This window comes from Monopterus albus, unplaced genomic scaffold, assembly GCF_001952655.1.
Source record: "Monopterus albus unplaced genomic scaffold, M_albus_1.0 scaffold46.1, whole genome shotgun sequence".
In the NCBI taxonomy this organism is placed as follows: Eukaryota; Metazoa; Chordata; class Actinopteri; order Synbranchiformes; family Synbranchidae; genus Monopterus; species Monopterus albus.
This window is the reverse complement of record NW_018127926.1, coordinates 3,295,262-3,316,140: the sequence shown is the minus strand read 5'-3', so window position 1 is coordinate 3,316,140 and position 20,879 is coordinate 3,295,262. Positions and strand designations below refer to the sequence as shown.

Genomic DNA, 20,879 nt, shown 5'->3' with positions numbered 1-20,879 from the left:
CTGAAATCATTTTTGGAATTATGAGGGGTGCCAAGCTAAATTAGAGGTACCAAAGATTAAACATTAAATGGCTGGAAATGAGCAAAATGCGCATGCCATGGCCAATTTAAATAAATACAACAAATACAATGTAAAATAATTGTAAAATTCCCTGACATTTTCTTGAATTCCCCTGAGATTTTATTAAACTACATTAGGCTGCATAATGAACAGCATGTAAAAACTTTTGCAATGTGTAAACACTAAGATATTTAGCTCTCCAACTGGCAAGTACACTGGCTGTAACACAAGTTTCAGAAACTTAAGCAGCCAAATGATAAAATAAAACCTACATGTTAATTCTTAAATGTATAGGTATAGCTTTTATTTATACAGTATATGCATACATACATAAATATATAGGTTTCAGAATTAGAAGTGTTAGAAGTTAAAAATGACTGGAAATAGCAGATTACGCTAATCCAAACAACACATAACCACATATCAGTATTTGTTTTCCTCTTTAAACAGGTCATACATTAAGGAGCTGCCACTGTACTTTAATAAACATTTTAGCTGCACAGTTAGCTACACAGCAAAATTTAGTAATAAATCTTTTCTATGTAGGAACTACTCTATGTGATGAAAACTGTTTTGATATAGTGATGCGTAAATCCACTTAAAACGCCACTGATTACAACAAAGCCTTGTCATAGTCAGTGGGTTTTCTGAACTTATCTGAACAGTGCAACACTGCTTTGTCTTCAAGTGTGACAGTTTCAGCTCTGGCATCAACCTTTACACAGAAAACAACTATGTATGGCGGTATTCAGGCTGGTTAGCACCACACACACACACACACACACACACACAACAGATGAGTTTTCAGAAACTGATCTTCAAATGCAGCTTGTGATCTTGACTTCTCTGCAGGAGCTCACAGCATATCATATGAAGGTACCTTTATATGAAATATACCAAACAGGCTCTCAGCGTGTAGGTTAAATTAAGCTCATTCGCACGTTTCCTTGGCTACTGACACAGAGGTCAAACCAGTCTTTATTCACATAGTTTTTGTACAACCTTGATGTAATTTATAAATTAAGTCTGTAAGAGGAAGAGATTTTCTAACACTATTAGAATCCAGATCATTCTCTGTCACAGTCCCTTGGTCTCCAATTATATAGTATATGAGTGCAGGTTAATAATACGGTTAGTAAACTGGATAAAAAGGAGTCAGTTGAGTGTCATAAATAAAGTCACTAGCTGAAAAACTGCTGTGAGGAAGATGATTATACTCCTGTGCGGGTGTCCTCTGGTAAGAAACAAATGTCATGTTCAATGACGTGTCACTTTTGAGTGTTGCTGGTCATGGCCAGATGTTGGTGTGCGAGTAGACGAAGCTTGCAGCAGTTGCCTAAACTGTGTCCTCCCCAGCTACTCCCATATCATCCTCGACTCCATGTCTACCCTTCCCTCTCACCTCCAGTCCTCACTGGACGTCTACAGTCATGCCATTGTCAGGGTTGATGGTGAACTGGATTTTACCGTCTGTCTCCTGCTCTTCAAACACTATGACCTGTCATGGAGCAAAAAAACACCAGCTTAGTGAGGTCATGAAAGGACAGCGAAAGCGTGTGGTTGAGCAGCAATGTCAAAGTATGCACACTCACAGAAAAAAGATTTGCAAACGGTAAGAAACGCAGAAATACAGTAGATAGAGCTTCGGGGTTTTTCCAGAAAGTGCTACAGAGGTCGACAACATCGAAGCTACAGTCAGATGTTAGCAACTATACTGTATATTGTAACTGCTGACCTGTATTGTGCTCTTAATTTGCAGTATTAGTGGAGGTGAGAAGCACACAACTGAAGTAACTAGATACCACTCACCCACCACAGTTGCACAGCCTCTTAAATGAGTTATTTCAGTTATATGATAAATAACTACACACAGAATTTTATTAGTTAACATTAAACAACAATAATGAGTATTTTATGAAACAGAAATGCAAAACATTTGCTTGCTCACCAGTATGAGGATGAGATATTTGCTCTTACTTTGAATATCTGGACCTTCAGTATGTGGACTATAACTATTAGGTTTATGGTACATTTTTCATAATTACTTGAGATAGATCTAACCCTTTAAAAGAGACAGGAAGTATGATGATGCTATGAATACAGTGAGTTGCGCAACGTGCTACAACTTTGGCTGCACTTCTTTAGCATATATCTATTTAGGTTTTGGAACTTTAGGCATGTCAAATTAGCTATAAATAGCTCTTTTCTTATTATTAAGAGATAAGCAAGTTAGAATTATGACATCAGGTCGCCAGTTTCTTTTGTGAATGCAATGCACTTCTGTATAGTTCAACAGAAATCACCGAAAACAAAATGGCCACATGATGGAACTATACACAAGAACATTTGACACCAGAGCTGCATTTCATTCTGTGGCCATCCATGCTACAAGCAGTCAGTTTGATAAAAAAAATAATAATAGTAAGCAGATGTACTGTAAGTACAGTATAGATATTACAGACGTACCTGGTTGTCCCCCTTGTGAAGCCATGGACCTGGGACATAGAGAGTTTGCTGAGGACCAGTGGACCAGTAACGTCCAAGGTTCCTGCCATTGATAAACACGACACCTTTGCTCCAGCCCTGTGGACACAGCCAATTACTGTTCACTATGTCAGTAAGTGGGTTCGACCAATGAAATGCTAATGAGTAAAAAGAAACATAGCAAGCCTTCCTTTCCAGTGTGATTTGCTTGTTTTGACCTCCACTGGTCAAGAGGTACTTGACTTATCCAATCAATAACTACACTATGCAGAACTGCATAAAAATGGGATCACAAGCAAAATATCTTCAAGATGTTCTCACTGTCAGACTAAATGAAAGAGATATTAAATTTTATTATTGAATAAAGGTACAGAATGAATTATGCGAGCATCACTAACTAATAATTAATAAGCTAACTGTATATAACGAAGATATGGTTAACTTCTATATGAATCTGGTGTCAAGATTCCTATCAAATCTACTCAATATTCCCATGTTAAGTCATATGAAGACAGTATCCTGAACCCGGACTGTATGAGAAGTATCGGCTCTGCGCTACCAAAATCATAGTAGTATGTGTTATGTTTAGTAGGCACGTCAATTTCAGTCTGGAAGAAATAAAACTTGACATTCAGATCTGATTTAATAAATGTCTACACTTTTTTAGACTTTAATTTTCATTATAAATTTATATGAAGTTGGGCAAAAAAACCACACCTGTCAGGATTAGTCCAATATTAGTCTTGTAACAAATACTACGCCTTAGGACGTTTTCATGTTAAATTTTTTTTTTGTTGTTGTTAAAGAGTTTGTCAAAGAGGTATTCAGTTGACTTAAATGCACATTTTTAAGTCTAGTTTTTCGTGATGCTGTACTAAATCTGAAGCACCACTGACTGTCCAACTCACAGGGAGTTTGATGAAGGTGTCTTTAGGAGAGCTGTTCACATAAAGTCTGGCCAGGAAAAACCCTGGGAAGGAGGGAAGCAGACGCATAGACTTCCAGTGGCCTGAATTCTCAAGTCTGTAAAAGAAAAACACATTGCACCTCTTTTTTTTGTTCAAACTTTTACAGATTACACTTTCCACAGTAAGTTTTATGCTATAAAAGCACAAATTTTCGTTTTTTTAAGAAACTGCTGAAAATGTTCAGAAAAAAATTTGAGCCTTGCTTGTACTGTAGGAGGCCTGTTTATAAGCCAGCAGTATATCATGTCATTCATAAAGTATTTATTTGTCTATAGTAAATGTCAAGTGAAGGTTTAGCAGGGGAAAATATTCAGATTCACTCTCTCTGTTTTGGCTATAGGTTGCATTTTGCCTCCAAGTTAATTCAAAAGGTTGCCATGATATAAGACCAAAATTCTTTCCTCGGTTATAAATTTTAGTGTTTATTCATACACAGCTTCAGGAATTGACATTTTCAGGGTGGTGCTGAGGTCAAGAAATTACAGTAGAAAGTCCACTAAGTAAAAACATATGCCTCTCGTCAAACTAGAAGGTCAGATAATCCAACTTTGACTGTGCAAGAAATACAGTACGGGTTTCATGCAGAGGGTTATCACTATTAAAAACACTTATGAATATAGACTTAGTGATTTGGGAAAGGTTGTAAAAGGTGTAGAAGTCTGACTTCAATCTTATGTGATTAGCAGTGTACAAGAAAGCATTATAATCTAATGTGGAAACATGAGGAGAATGTATTTTCACATTGGGGTGCACTGGGTCCTTTCAAAATGACCTTTTAATGTTTAGCTATAGAGAAATTACTCAACCTAATAGCTACTGTATAATGGGATGGGTGCCGCGTTAAAGTTCTACCATGTTTAACAGTTTGCAAAAGCCATTTAGACAGCCATCAGAATCAAACATATCAAAAGGCAAATGAGTCATAATAGGTCTGCTTTCCTTCAGCCATTCTGTGCTTTATACTTCGTTTAATAAACGTCGCCGCAAACGGCACACAGTCAAATGCTGACTGCAGAATGGCACATGTGCTCTGGTGATATTAAAACAAGTATATAACACACAAGAGTGGGGAAAGCAGACAAATTACAACCCATTATGCTTTTCATACAAACCAATCTAAGCATGTCCCAGAGTACTCACTCAGAGGGTATTACCTTTTCCATTGCACGGCATGTTCTGTGCTTTTTAGCTGGTGATGCATTTGTGTGTACTGGTTTTTGTATGCAATATTTTCATAATGTACTCTTGTATTAAGTCAATGTTGATTCAGTTATCTTATTTCTTCAGTAAATGCCACAGTGTCTTTTTTTTTTTTTTTTTTAAAGATCCCTCTTAAGTTTGGGATAATGTCATTTTCAGTTTTGTGTCCAACACATGGCCTGGCTGTGTGAGCCCATGGAAACAGCTGATATTTTTTGACCCACTCTGCTTTTTCATTCAAACCATCAGACACATTCTGCTAACTGAAATTCTGTGAAATGTTTCTACATTTCCCTTTTTTCATGTGGCATTTTCATTATTTTATCCTCTGGAGCGTAAAAATGGAAAAACATCATCTGCCCACCTTAATTGTAGTGACAAAAGAGGAAAAGGTTTTCCTATCATGTCTCAAACATTGCTGCCAACGGTACAGATTCCAACTGTGTAATTGACTTTGAGAACTGTTTATAATTTAAGATGTTTAACATGAGACACTGATGTGGAAGGTTGTGTTTTGCTTTTGGAATTTGCCATTATATTCCCATTGCACTTGTGTTAAGCAGGGAGGTAATCAGCTGGATTGAATCAGAGGCAAGCAAGTGTAATGATAGAGAAGCACAAACATAGAGGGGAAAGTGGATAATAATTGAAACACAAACCTGTTTACAAAGCCTGCCTTCATATCCAGACTATGAATTATGAAGTCTCGGAGGAGCTGCTTGTTTAACTCGATATCTCCAACAAGACCTGAAAGGTGAGTCAAAGCTGCTTTCAGTTTTCTTATGGATCTTAAGACACTTAATTAGTTTATTTCAAGTGCTATAATGAACATCATCTGGAAAGACTTGTGCTGACTGGAACATCTACAGAAGCATCACTTTATAGAACAATTTGTACCTTTGCGCTGCTCATCCAAGGTGTTCCCATAATTCACTCTTCCACTGTTCTCCACCAGTAAACTTAGAGTTCTTTTTCCCTTCAGTGGGGAAATGCATAAAACATGAGCCATTACTGAAAAAGATCAGTGTTCCTCAATGGAAAGATTTAACAAAAAAAAAAAAAAAAAAACAAAGGAGGCCAAAATTCCTCTCAGCTGGTTTGGTTTAAGTAACGGATCGAAGCTGATTTTTAATCTGAAATTTTCTGCAAGGCTGAAGTTAACTATTCAGATTTTTTTAAGATAAAGAGTCATTTGAAGACTTGCTGTTGAATTAGAGTAATAGTGGTACTGTAGTGCTAAAATCATCAAAATCTTTCTCATCATGCATGTTTTTAAATATTAACAACTTTCTCCTTTTCAAAGAAGCCAGCAGCAGACTGGGTCTACACACAAACACGGCACCTTGCCATCAGGGACTGCCAGTTCTTGTATCTGATAATCCAGAACACCAACAAAATTTCTGTCCACAAAAACCTAGGAGGAAAAAGAAAATGACAATGGAAAAAAATACATACTGAAAACTGTAAATAGCCACAAGTCCAATGTAACCATTTGTGTTGCTAATGTGAATATGTAACAGATAGCAAAGGCTCAGCAGGTGTAACAAACATGTTGCCATCTTATTGATGCCATGCAAAACTCTTGCATTATAAAATTATCTTAACACCTACCCTCAACATGAAGCATAAATGTGTTTGTCTTCACAATAAATGCAGTCGCTCTCAAAAGTTTTTGCACAACTTTTGAGAACTGTAAGCTTTTACAACTATGTAACACTACCACCAGAGCAACTGGTCACAGTCTCATCTTATTAACTGTACTCTGCAAGTACACTACTAAGTGGTGTGATTTCTAACAAACTGATTACAGCTCTCCATGTGCAAATGCTTTCACAAAGGAAAGTGTAAATGTGTGACTGTGGATGCATCATGTCCTCACCAGTGCTCTGTCTTTGACGTTGTTCTGTGAGTTGAGGGCTCCACCACAGGTAATAGTGGTTTCATACAGTGTATAGCCATACGACTGACCGTTGTTATTGTTGACTGGAAGGTTCTCCATGTTTACCGGCTTCTCCGATTTAAAGGGCTAAGAAAATATGCACACCAAGAGCACAGGACAGATTCAAGGTTTGCTGTTAAAATAAATTACCTCTATAAACAGGTGTTTACATGTGCTGCCTAAACCTGTGCTTTTTTTTTTAGAATCATTTTTAAAATTACTTTACATTGGCTGTATTTACAGTGAAAACAATCAGAGACCACTTTCAATGCAGATGGGGTTCTATGATTCCTGCTTTCCACAAGATGGCTTCATCCAAAGAGATGATTTATCAAACCTAATGAAGCTTTCCTGTCTTGCGCTCAGAGCAATTTTTTTTTGTTCAGCAATGTTCTTTTTGCCTACCCTTGGGAGGTGCATTATGCACTCTTCACAAGACAATAAACACCCCCTGCTATGACACGATTAACCACCTACCTCCAAGCATGCAGATACAATATCAAACACTGGCATCCCACTCAGACTCTCTGAAGCCACTGAAGGGAAAACACTCTTTTTAAACAAGGGTGTGTGGCTGTTTGCGGACAAAGTAATTGTCATCTCAGAAGGAAGCAAATTGTTGTGATGCAGAATGAATAATTAATGTTATAAGCAACTGCCAACCTGGTCTGACTATAAATTCTACTGAAGAGCATGGTATAAATGGCTGCAATGGACTGGTGGACATGAAAGTAAGCAGACACCCTAAAAACAGGTTGTATAACTTATCTTTTTTCCTGTTTAGCAAGGGGAGATTTTTATACTTGCATTCAGCCTGCTTTATACTCATAAAGCAGTGCACAGTTGATTAGTGCTGGTCCCTGAGCAGACCACTGGTGCAGTTAGAGGAGAATGTCTTGCTCAGGGGCACCTCACCAGCAGTTGTTCATTAAGGGAGGAGTGCTACTCATTTATTCCCTCCCTGAGATGTTCTCATTAAGTCCAGGAAATCAAGCTGGCGATGATTGCAAGTTCACTTCTCTCGCTTTCTGATTACCACAGCCACATCTGTACTTTACCCTGTGATTATCAATACTTCAAGTTAGTTTTCTAACATTTTATCAAGGTACAAAATTATTCAATATTAGAGGCACATGTTACTGTACTGTGCATCTTCTTATTTGGATGGACCAAATGATTATGTGCAGACAATTCTATAGGTTACTTAATATGTGAAATATAAATATTAGAGCATAATATTCAAAACCAGCATCACCTCCAAGTATAGTGCGTGGAGGTGATGCACTGAAGCTTTGGGGTATACATATGTATTTATTATAAACCGGAGTACTGCTATCAAGCATAAAATCACTTGTCCAAATATTCTTCAAAGATAAATGTGAAGAACTAACCAGTGCCAACAGGTATACGAGTGCAGGTGCCTACAGTGATTAGCTGTATTACTGTAAGCTAATGCTGTGGTTGTTTCTATCATTTGCTAATGTTCACTGATTGTACAAACAAAACGACTAGGGAAGCTGCAAACAAATGATTAAAAACTACTGGAAATGGATAGCTAGACAATTTAATGTGATAACCAGAAATTCTGTACTGAGTAGGGAGATGCGATTAGCTTTAGATGTGAGCTTCTACTACCTTAACTACTGTAAATACAACTTATCTTCAGGCTAGCACAGGCTTAGGGAATCACAGCTGAGAGCTTTGTGTATAATTCAAGGCCCTTAGAGCAGGAGAAAACATTTTTAAGAAGTACAAAGCACATGCACCGTTAACAGCAAGTTTTCTTCAAGTTTATTTGATTGGATTTGTGTGGTAGCGGTGTATCAATTATTGTATTCATTGCTGTTGTCTGTCAACAACCATGTAGCTCTGTTTTGAGTATTGCAACAGAGATGATGTTATTTTTGTGCCCCCAATTTTGGTACTGTCTGTGTGTTTGTAGCTTACCTTGTCAGTGAAATGCAAACTGTCCCACAACGACAGGTGCTGCCGAATGACAACAGGCTGGTACGCTCTCCTCTCTTGAAGAGGGGGCAGGTCAGGAAGAGGCTGGGCTGAAAAATGAGGAGGAAAATAAGGGAGGCATACAAGTTCATCTTCACTTTCTGTACATTTTATTTACCAAGGGTCCAAAATTACATGATTTTGAACATGAAAAATAGAAACACATCTAGTGTATGTCAACTTAAAAACACAATAATAAATAAAAATCTATACTTTGAGGCCTTCGGAAATTCAGTCAGATAGACTAGCCTATGGATGCAGAGAAGGGTCTTAGGGATAGAGATCTTTGATCTTCAGGAAATCATTGCATCAAGCGAGCCAGTTGGGGTGGTTAGCATCTGATTAAGATGTCTCCTAGGCATGTCCCACTGGAGGTTTCCTGGACATGTCCAATTGGTAGGAGGCCCAAGGGAAGACCCAGAATACAGAAGAGGAATTATATACCTCATCTGGCCTGGGAATGCCTTGGGAACCCCCAGGAGGAGCTGGAAAACATTAATGGGGAGAGGGATGTCTGGATCGCCCTACTTTTTTTTGTTTACCAATGGCATAAAGTTTGACCTGAAGTATTTAAACAAGTAGCAATTAGACCCCTTTCTCCACAGAGCTTTAAGGACACTAGCAGGTTACAGCACTGCAGCCTGACATTCCCATTCTGCATTATTTTGTAAAAGTCCTCATATTCTCAGCCTGTGAATCACTCAATCATAAAAACATCCTGCCCATTGGTTCTTTGGAAACTGCTTTTAAGGCTCCTTGGGTGAGCCATTTGCTCTCCACAGCAGCATCCAGTTTGCACTCCATGTTACAAGACAGTCTCTTTACAACGATTAACAGTGTTGTCCAGGTCCTCTAACTGCTTTTTAAGGTGTTAAAGCATGCAGAGACACCAGCAGTCCCTCTGGAAAAGGCTCAACAGCATTTCCTTATCACCAAGTGGTAAAGGATGGTGAGGGCTTAAGGAAAGTTTCAACAAGAATGACCAATACCATTCACCTAAATGGCTCTCTATAACGCTTGCCTGCAAACCCTTTAGTAGGGTCTATATTGTGTCAATTATAAGAGGGGGAAGAGCATGCAATGAAATGTGAAAATGAATGAAAGGTTTCAATGGAGCTACATCAAAGATAAGAATTTTTCCCCACAACAAAGCTCATATATGTATAATCCTCTACAGAAGAGACTGTGGCAATGTGTTGCTGTAGGAGAATCACGCTGGTAGGGCACATATTTACTCATACTTGACATTTGATTTTCTTCACAGAAAATGATCAACTGACCAAGAAGTATTACTTTTCAATGTTATAATGCTTTAAGAAAGAGGGATGGCATCAATGGCAGGCTGCCAGTACTCAAACACTGTGCAGAGTCAAGTGCAGCTTGTTCAATACTGCCTGCTGGATTTTTGTAATTTGACACGTATAATGAATAATGAAAAAAAATGAATAATGAAAAATGAATAAACCCCAAAGCACAAATGTCACAAGTCTATTTAAAAGCCATGTTGTTGTCAAATATCAATGTCAGACCTTTGACAGATCAGCCTGAATCCATGCCTTGTTATGCAAAAACACTATGGGGCAAAGAATAACTGGCACAATGTACATAATTAGACAACTCAACAACAATAAAACATCAAGCTGATCTAATTAAAGAATCGGGTCATGTGTTTGTGGTTGCTGAAGAACACAGAGCCCTCTCAGATGTGCTCTCATATCCAGGCCACTGCTCATTGTTCAGCAGACTACAAAACATAGGGGTGAATCACGCACAGGCAGCCTTTCAAACAAACAATCTTCAGTCACCACAGCCCTGGGTGAATCATTGCTTTCTTTTGCTGAATTCAGTCACAGTTTGCCAAAAGCTGGCCACAAAACACTTGAGGCTTCTGCCCCCTACCACAAAACCCTTATTTTACAAATAGAGAAAGCTGCATAAGCAATAAACATGATACAAGGCCTAGTTTGTAATTACAACACTGGGTGGTAATTGAGGGTCTTTGTGCATGTGTGAGATTTCTGCCCAAGTCAAACACGCACAAACCCATATCTAATCCATTCGTGTAATAAATGCAAAATTACCCTGCTTTAGCCAATAGAGAACAGGTTCTACAAGTAGAATTAACTAAAGTGGGGAGGTGAAAGGAAAGGCGAGAGAAAAAGAAGATGTGGGGCCTGTCGCAGCAACAACACACAACACTCACTGTGGTAGTAGCTGAATAAATTCCTCAGAAGACGGTACTTGGTGGTGTAATCCCCAGCCTCGGATAATGGAGCATCGTAATCTGAAAGATAATGCGCTATCAGAACAGCAGGCTCGGGAGCCACAGAGAGGCAGGCATGCCTCTTACCATGGCAGATGCTTTCACTGTGCTCCCCTATCAAACATCTTGAGACAGCGGTGAGCCAAGACACATTTTGGGTTATCTTGACAGAAATTGGAGGCTTTTTGAAGCAAAAAGGTAAAATGCATTCAGAGGAGCAAACACAGGTATGAAGAGCGTTGAAGGTCAGAGGTGGTCTCCCGTACCGCAGAGTGGTTTTCAGGATTCTGCTCTTCTCTGGAGAACGAGGTCATTACAATGTTAAGCACCCTAGAGAAGGATATAAAACCCATTGTAGCTTCTTTAATTTACATCTCCCGTGCATTTTTTAGCTAGTGAAATCATCAGCGTGCACTGCATAGTCAAATTTAAGAGCAGCTGAAGAGTACAGATAGCGCCATCTACAGATAATTAAAATTTCCTAATCATGTTTTATTTGACTGCTATTGTTCAAATTTGTACAACTGGTTCAGTGAAAGAGAGAGCCTCAGACTATTTCGATGAGGTTATTCATTGATGATGCAATGTCAAACAATATTTTTACATATTCTTATTGGATTGTTTCAGCCTACTCTAATGCAAGGTCGCTGGGCTTTGCATAATCGTGGATATGTACCTGTAGAAAAAAACAGAAAATATACACCACTATTAATTTAAAAGGTAAAAGATGTCAGAGCTCTACTTGGTATAAAATGCCAAACTGAATAAGTAAGTCTTAAGTTTTGTTTTAAAAAGAGATTGGTCAGAAATGGATCAAATCTATGGCGGTAAGGCATTCCACAATTTGAAAGCAACCACAGCAAAAGCCCCATCACCTCAGTGTTTACACCTCGATCCCAGGACACCCATTAAGATGAGATAAGAAATTGAGATCTACCCAGTATAAACACGTTTTGTTTATTGCAATGTTACAAAAATGCTGGTGATAAACAGATTCATTGCACATACCGTAACTTGTTACCATAGGTTTAGGGGCTGGAATTCCAACAGCAAACGCCCCGTTCATGAAGCCAAAATTTGTCCCTCCGTGGAACATGTAAAGATTGATGGACATATCTAGTTTTAGAATTTCTGTGACCACAGGTATCATGTCTGTCAAAAAAAAGAAAAACAAATCCCATTAAATTCACAAAGTATATAATTTATCACAATAGGTCTGATATGAACAGTGAGTAAAGCAAGGAATAACAAATACAGAGCTAAACAATAAAACCCAGGGAGTAGCAAAAACGAAAATAAAATCCATTTGACTTCAGCTTTAACAAGCCAGATCTAGTGTTTCAATAATCTCATTGCCCTCAATTCCCCTTCAGTTGAAACATGACTGGACCTTAGCCACATATTCTATTACAGGTTACTATAATTCATTATGGGGCAACGCTCACCCAAAAAAAAAATTACCAACCTCTCTGCACAAATTAGCTACCTATATTCAGCAACGACCATAGCAGAGCAAGTAATTAAGTATTCAAATTGGACTTTAGCCGTCAAATTGGACTGACTTTAATGATTTGAATCAAGGGCATGAGCCTTAATGAATAACAATCGAACAGAGTGAGTGACAGAGTCGGACTCTGTTGGTTTCATGGCGGTGGCACTAGATGTGACCAACTGCTGTGTGTGTTGCAGTCTGCAGAGCACTCAACTGTCAAGGACATGAATCCCCTCTGAATATTCTGGCATTTATTTCATAGCTGTGACACTTTCTGCATAGTGAGGGTCTCTTTTACCCCCTTTCCACTGAGGAGAAAATACACAAGGAAGCAAGACTGGTGGCCCTTTCATTTTCAGAATATTTTTTTGCTAAGATGTGAGTGGCTGCTGGGAATGACAGGGAGTAAAAACGAAGCTTGAGGCTCTGCACCGTGTTGAAGTAAGATGTTTCTGAAAGCACTCAAGATGGCACTAGCAGGCATGTGTGACAGCCATAAGTCCCTACAAATTTGAAATAAGTGCTATAATTTATGTCATGACTGTACATTAAAATATGGCCCTCCTGGCTGTAGCATATGGGTCATGGGTATTTGACTTTTTACATGGAAAGGCCTATGTAATTTGGCAACAATTATTATGGGAATGGAATCAAAGTGTTACTACAGTTCTACTTGAGCTAAATACTAGGAAATTAAGTAAGTTAAAAATAGTTCATAAAGAGTGTTGATATTTACTCGAGTATTTTAAAAAGACGAACAAAAATTCTTAATTTCAACTCTTCATGACTATGGACCCCATACATGATAAAGCAGATCTATTATGTGTAAATAATTATTAAATTACCTGTTAATTGCCAGAAATGCCTCTACAGAATTGTTGCTTTAGCAATTTGAGAGACCAAAGTGCCCAACAGTACATACAAAAAGTTAAAACTAGCTCTACCTCGAGCAGCTACAACACTATAGTGCTCCTTATACTTTAATGCATGAACAATTACAATACAATAATATGATGTATACAGTGTGTAACACTGTGAAATGGGCCTACCACATTTTTACTTCTGATACTTTTAAGTACATTTAGCTGAAAATAATAACTGCATTTTTACTTGAGTCAGAACTTGAATGCATGGCTTATATTTGTAATGGTGTATTTTTATATTGTTGTATTAAACTCTATAGGTTATCTTTTAAACCTTGTGTCACATCACGTCATGTAGCCTGTGACTTACTAGACAATGTAGCATAAAGATAACTAATGGAAAAGCAAACAATATGTTCCCATTGACTGAAATGTCATTTAACGCAGCCAAGAACAAGACAATCCCAGTGTGTATGTGGATACAGAGGACGTGGAAGGGCATGAGACAAATGTGACTCACACACTGGTTTGTGGCGCTTGGCTTCCACAAGAAAGAAATCACCATATGCTAAGCTGTACATCGCAGTTGCACTAAGTGGCCTCTGTGCCTGTTGTGAAGAAACTATGGTGTTAGTCTCACACTTAATTTATTTTACAAAACTCCCAAAGCAGTGAGTTTGTCCTTACCCGGTCTTTGTCTCAGCACAGAGACTATTTCATTCTCAGCTGAAAAGGTCTGTCTCAAGCCTTTCTTACCCTAAGGCACCACAACTCTGTCTTATCCACAAGACTGTCAGTTTTGCCTTCAGAGATTCTCTATTGACTCACAGAACAACACCTGTCTTACCCCAGTCTCAAATTAGCCAGTACTATCGACCCTCTGTGCAGAGAGACACTGTTTTCCCCTCAACAAAGAATCCATCAGCAGAAATCCTGTTTTACCCTCTTGTGAGCACCTGTCTTACAGTGATCCTGTATGCATCTACAAAGAAAGCCTGCCTACCCATCTAAGTGGTTGCTGTGTATGTAAAAACAACATCTTACCCTCAGCTGTATACACATGATGAAGATTTCCCCAAAGATCAAACCAGCCAGACCAGTACTCCATCACCATCTTAGGTTTCTGAGGCTAGTGGAAGAAAAATAAAAAGGTTTGGTTTTGGAAAGCAACACAAACTAAGCAAAGCTAAATACGTGTGAATGACTTTACAAATTATTTAACTATACAGTGCTCACTGGTACCACAAACCTTGACTAAACCATTTTATGGATTTCTGCAGGTCTCCCTTTTTGGCCCATTCCCATTTATTATCTTTACCCCTACCCCTTGTTTTTGAGTTAACCCTCAAAACATGAGTAGTGGTTGAAAGATTCCTCTGGGACTAATGGGACAACCCTTTGTTAATGATGATGGTTGAGTAAATAGATTTGAAAAAAGTTGTTGTGGAAATTATGAATCACACAATGCCATCTCCAGCTGTTGTGATTTCTCTTGTGTTGCCTATGGGCATCAGTTTGCAATGTTCAACAACAAATGACAAACGTGGAAGGATAGGAATATGTTTTTGACACCAGGGAATATTGCTGGGTTTGTTTGAGGTGTTTAGCATTGACCACAGGTAACTTTTGTTGCAGTTAGCCTCATACCACTCAATTTTGAGTCTGAAAACCCTCCGGATGAAGGGCTACTGCATGCAGCCCTACCTCTTCATTCTACCCCTGCATCCTAAAGAGAACCGAGACACCCCTACCACTACATGTGAATGTGCAAAACAAATGGGTAGGGCCAAGTGGTAGGGGCAAGGGATGAATTGGGATTTGGCCATGATCTCCCTCCATAGAGGTAAGCAGCGCTACATTGTGATTTAGCTTTACATGGACAGTCTATTAATTGGGAAGCTGAAAGACTGCTAATGCTGTGTATATCTACTTTAGAATTGGATTAGAAAAGTAATAACAGCCTATTCAAAAACCTACAAACACATCCATTATGAAAAAAATAAGACCTATTGACGGTGGCACACTCACTTGTATTTCATCCAGATACTTGATGTCATCCAGATTCAGCTTTTGAAAATTGATCCTTTCTAGGGCTTCAAACAAAAAAAACAAAAAAAAGGGTCACATTATGTGTTTAAAAAAAAAACTCAAAAAGTGACTAATGCTTCTGTATTATTATTGGGTCCATATATCACCAGTAGTGTCAGTACTGTATGTAACCAAATTCTATATTAATTCACAGAGTTAAAAGGCTCTAATGGAAGCTTCTGTATGACTGAGAATTGTTCACACTGTACTGTATATGCAAATCAGGGTTATGAAATACAATTTAAAAAAATGTCAATCCATGGTTTGTAGTATCAATACATACAAAAGTACTCAAAATCTCAGAGTTATCCTTCTATGGCTTTTAATAACGGTTACTAGTTTGTGTGTTTGTTAAATCAGTGCATACACAAAATAAGAGAAAACAACTAAGATAACATTTATGCCAGTGCACATCAAAAAAGAGCAATTTGATACAACAATACACTGAATCCTTTGTGTGGAGCTGCCTGACACTGGGCCACCCTTGGCTCTGACCTCTTGTCATTTTATGTGTAAACAAAACACACCAACCACCATATTGCGTATGTGTGCATTTGTTGGGGTGTGTGTTTGTCATTGTATCTGACAATACCTCCTTTCACTCCTCCAAGCTTTAGTCCTTCCTTGTTGTCTGAGGTCAGCAGAAGCTCTGTGATGCCCCTTGACAACAATGCCTGAAGGAGGAGGAGGATTAAGGAGGAAACTAAACAAACCACTGGAAGTACTTTCTGAAAAATAATTGTTGCATTTTACTGAAATTTTTTTTAAATTACAATTTCTCTACTAACCTCTTTGATGAAAGACATGTATTCTTTATCTTTTGCATAGGAACCATATTCATTCTCCACTTGAACTGCGATAATTGGGCCACCCTTGGAGTACTGCGCATTCATTAGCCAATGAATAGAGGACACATATTACGGTTTGGCACCAGCTTTTCAACATTCCTACCTATCCTCAATACAGCCATACTTTAAAAACACAATGAAATGGAAATTAAGGGTTGCTCAATGATCCATGAAGCTGATAAAAATAAAATATGGCCTGGAAGACACAATTTGAACAACTCAAGTGTGCACGGTGCATTGTATTGCTAACAGTGGGCACCATATGTTAAATGAAATGGCTGTTCTCTGTTTGAGAATGTGTGTATTTTTGTATCGTTGCATGTATGTGTTTAACATTTGTGTACGTTTTAAATTTTGACTGCAATAAAGTCTAAAGCACCTGATAGGGAACAACTTTCTTGATGAGCTGATCAAAGAAGGAGTTGACCGCATCAGTGAATCCAGAGTAGGTTGTCCTCAGTCTCATGCTTTGATCCCGTAATAGCCAACTGGGAAAAAAAAAAAAAAAATTAAACAACAACTCACAAAACCTTTACACTGTCTGAAGAGTAATATATCACACAGGTTCTTCAAAGTGCTATGCTGGAACCTCTGTGGGTTATAGATAATTGCAACAACCTAAGCATGACTATCATAAAATGCTGTGAAGAGGAAGTCATGCTTCACTGCATGCCCCTAGAAAGACTCAGTTTTGATGATTATCAAATAAATATTACCTCAACCTCACAATCCCAGAGGGCAAAACTGCTCCAAAAATACCTACTTCCAGTCCTTTACCCCCCCTCAAACATTTATCCCGTTATCAGTCTGAATTTATTTTTGATTACAGAACTAAATTAATTCAGCCTTTTTGGTGATGTGCCTGTCAGATTTAATTACTCTAATACCTCACCAAAACTCTGGTGAATCACCAGTAACCTTCGTATAAGTAACAGGGGTGGTCTTATACTAGACATAAAGCCCTGTTGTCCTTGTATGCTGTACGTGTAAACATCTGCAAGTTGGCTCCATCTCACCAAGACCAATTCTTTGTATGTGGCACACATCTGATAAAACTGCAGCACACTTTAAAACATTAAAAAGCTAAACTATGAATTATTTCCAAGAGTTTAATTCATTTAACCACAAGCAACGATACTGCTAACAAACAGATTGGCTGACCGAACAATCCATTTCCAAGCCAATTTAAGAGATCAACTCAGCACCCCACTGGCAAATATTAAACAATGCATTCCAGTGTTACTATAGATACATATGTGCAAAGGAAGAGTAAATGGTGGCTCAGTGGTTTTTACCTGGGCAGTCCCCCTAAATCCCACTCAGCACAGATGTACGGCCCTGGACGCAGAATCACCCAGAGACCCAAGCTGGCTGCAAGGCGGAGGTAGGCTCTAATAGAAGGATGCAAAATGTGTTGTCAGTTGATTTAAAATGTTCAACAGCCAAATTGCAAACAGATAATCATTCTCAATTTAAATGTAGAATAAAGCAGATGTTTAATTGCAAATGGCATATCATTCATTGTAAAATATTTCAATTTATCTTTCATTTTCAGATCACACAGTTTCCAGCACTAGACGACAGCAATCAAGACATTTGATGGATCAATGAAATTGTTATCAATAAATCAACAGTCACTGATGCTGACAGTGAACAAATGATTAATCACAAGCATTTCTGAAGGTTGAATATACACATTCTCTGCAATATCAAATGACTCATGACTGTGGAAAGTTAAGGCTTTTTGCAGAGCAACAGTGCCATCTGCAGGAGTTCATTTGCTCTTCAATAGAATTCCCTGCAAGTCTCCTTCCATTGCTCCTTACTCCAAATCCAGCTGACCGTCAAAGCTGAACACCCCTCGCTCGGGCTCATGTAGGTTCCATGGCACATACCTGAAAAAATAAATAAAACTGGCTATTTTATGTGCATTTTTTATCGTAATGGATTTTGGTGGGGTTTTTTATGACTGTGACTCATGAATTTTGTCAGCTGTACTTTGCTTTACTCTGATTTGTGTATAATCTTCTCCAGCAGAACAACTATTCTAGTGTATTGATGTTTGGCATATTGAACAAATTGTTAGTTGCAGGGGGAGCCTACGTTGTGACAGTGTTGAGGCCACAGGCCTTCATCTTCAGCAGACGGTCCTCCCAGTAGGTCCTGGGGACACGGAAGTAATGGATGGAGCCTCCAAGAATGCGGAAAGGTTTTGTCTCCAGAGTGAACTGTGATGAGTCAGCCCTGAGACCCTCCAAATGGCTCATTTTTATTACATCAGTATGATTCCTAAAAGGCAAAATATATTTCACAACTGAAACAGAACTTGTTCAACTAATGATGTCAAGAGGGCTATGAAGACATATAAAATACAGCCAGGTGACGTATTATAGGAAAAGCCAACATCGAGTGTCTCAGTAAGGTGTTGGACCAGAACAGCTCTGGTGTACTTTGACATTGATTTTCCAAATCTCTGAACTCTACTGGAGGGATCAACACCATTCTTCCAAAAGTATTCCCTCATTTGGTGTTTTGATGATGGTGGTGGAGATGTCTAACAAATTCGTCCAAAATCACCCATAGGTGTTCAACTGGGTTGAGATCTAGTGACTATGAAGTCCATAGCATATAAACCACATAATATTCATATTCATCAAACCATTCAGTGACCCTAGTCATGCACTATGGATGAGAGCATTCTCATCCTGGAAAAGACCAATCATTTATTCAGTTATTCCTGAAATTTGTCACCTGTCTGTATAGTTCTGTGATAGAAAGTAAGGTTGTGGATGAAAAGTCACTTTAAGCAAAATATTAAAGCCCAGCTGAATGGGTTTAATCTCCTTCATGACTTGGCAGCAAAAGCAACCTGTTAATCTGGCTGTGCCTGTCATGTGTTATCACTGCATTTGAATGTAATTATAATGGGAGTTGCACAGCCTGGGACAATGGTGCGTCCTTGCCTCAGTTTGCAAGGTTCACTTACGACAGACTGTCCTGAAATCAATGTATCATATGTTGCAGAGTTCTCTTCTACACGTTTATGTACATAATACATCGGAACAACAGGACAAACTAAGGCCTAGCACAATGACAAGTAGCTGCTCTTGTTATGTGATTGTGTTCAGTGTCCTCAGGGCATCAGATGAACCAGATAAAAGTTCCCAGGTTGGTTGGTTTGCAACAGAGAAGAGTCGTAACTTCTGAACGGAGACAGTAATATAGCCACGCAAACACATGACACAGATCAGGAGCCACAGGCAGAAGCTTGACCACAACTAACAGCTGTTAACGTTTCAGGTTTCAGTGGATTCATCCAGAGATTCGTCTTGACTTATTACAAGGAGATGGCGACTTCGTCAGCTGTTTGCCTTACCTTGTAAACTGATAAGCAATTATGGTTCCGACAACAATACAAATCAGAAGCAAATATCTTTGCTTTAGGGACAGACGGACACCAGATAATGATGATCTTTCCATCGGCAACAACACCACGACAGCTGCGCCGTGTGCGTTTTTGTGCTTATCCTCGCGTTTTTCCTTTCAGATCCGGTCCACCGACAAGACAGCCGTCAACTATACTGATCCACTTCCGAAAAAAATGACAATTAACGGATAGCCAATGCAGTTGAGCTACCCCATATTCACATATGATCTTCGTACTTCCGGCACTAAGTGAAAGTTGTGTCCAGAAATAAACACACACCCATCAAGGCTGCTGCGATCCGTGTATAGGGACCGTCACAAGCCTGAAAAGAAGGCGGAACTTTAATTAATTGAATCAATGTGTTCTTTTTCCTTTTAAGAGGAATGCAATAAGTAAGAATACTAAAATGGTTTCCATTGCATTTCCCAAGTTCCCATTTCCCCAACAGAGACCTGCTTTTTTAGTCTCAGTGGAAAGGACGCAGACAGTCCGCTTCAGGTGGCACCTATACAGAATTCTTAGATTAAAGTCAGAATCTAAAAATATATATATTATGTAGTGGCCCTAATACTCTTCTGCAGAATGAAGTATGTGACAGGACTAAATAAAGTTTTTGAATATTGCCGATGATCTTTTTTGACTCAAACATTACTGCCTCCTGTAGATGGACATAAGAAACGTCTTTAGAGGAGGCCCAGACCTTTGCTGTCAGTTTGTTTCCGTGCATTAAGCTATAGTTCTGAAACTGAATACAGTTACTGTCAAAAAAGGTAACTTCTGTTGGTATCATCTCTGTACTTTAGTGAAAGCGTGGAGAAGTTGGGGGGACTGATTGACAGAGAATAATCTAAGATGCTTTGTTGGGTAGTTAATTCATTTTGTAAGCAAAAATGTCAAGGACATCTTTCTCAGTTTCAGCTTCACATATGTTAATATATGCTGGTTTTCTTAGACTTTTATGATAAACTAAACAATGTCAAACTTCTTTCAGTCAGGGCAGCGATGGCGCAGTGGTTTTGGTATGATTTTGGATACAGATCATTAATATTACACATGGCCAAAGACGTGGAATTAACAACAGCCATGACTGGAAACAAAAATAAACAACCAGCATGAGGTAATTGTTCCCCTTGTAAGACACAAGTTCATTACAGAAACATTCATAAACACATATATCGGAATACATCACTTCCTAATCAAATACTAATACTTCCTAATACTAATCAATGAACACTACAAATCA

At 38.6% G+C, this 20,879-nt stretch overlaps 1 protein-coding gene across 1 annotated transcript; it reads right to left on the bottom strand.

Annotated features, from left to right (window-relative positions):
• Positions 1-212: 212 nt before the first annotated feature.
• Positions 213-19,963, bottom strand: LOC109960377 (beta-galactosidase-1-like protein 2). The gene is made up of 19 exons (XM_020600440.1): positions 19,586-19,963; positions 18,313-18,498; positions 18,036-18,104; positions 17,505-17,600; positions 16,589-16,697; positions 16,150-16,242; positions 15,954-16,035; positions 15,302-15,366; positions 14,318-14,402; positions 11,927-12,070; positions 10,859-10,939; positions 8,599-8,705; positions 6,592-6,738; positions 6,055-6,126; positions 5,610-5,688; positions 5,372-5,459; positions 3,453-3,567; positions 2,527-2,643; positions 213-1,558 (listed from the first exon to the last, which is right to left on the bottom strand). The coding sequence occupies exons 1-19, from the start codon at positions 19,687-19,689 to the stop codon at positions 1,472-1,474; spliced, it is 1,926 nt and encodes a 641-aa protein (XP_020456096.1). The 5' UTR covers positions 19,690-19,963; the 3' UTR covers positions 213-1,471.
• Positions 19,964-20,879: the final 916 nt, after the last annotated feature.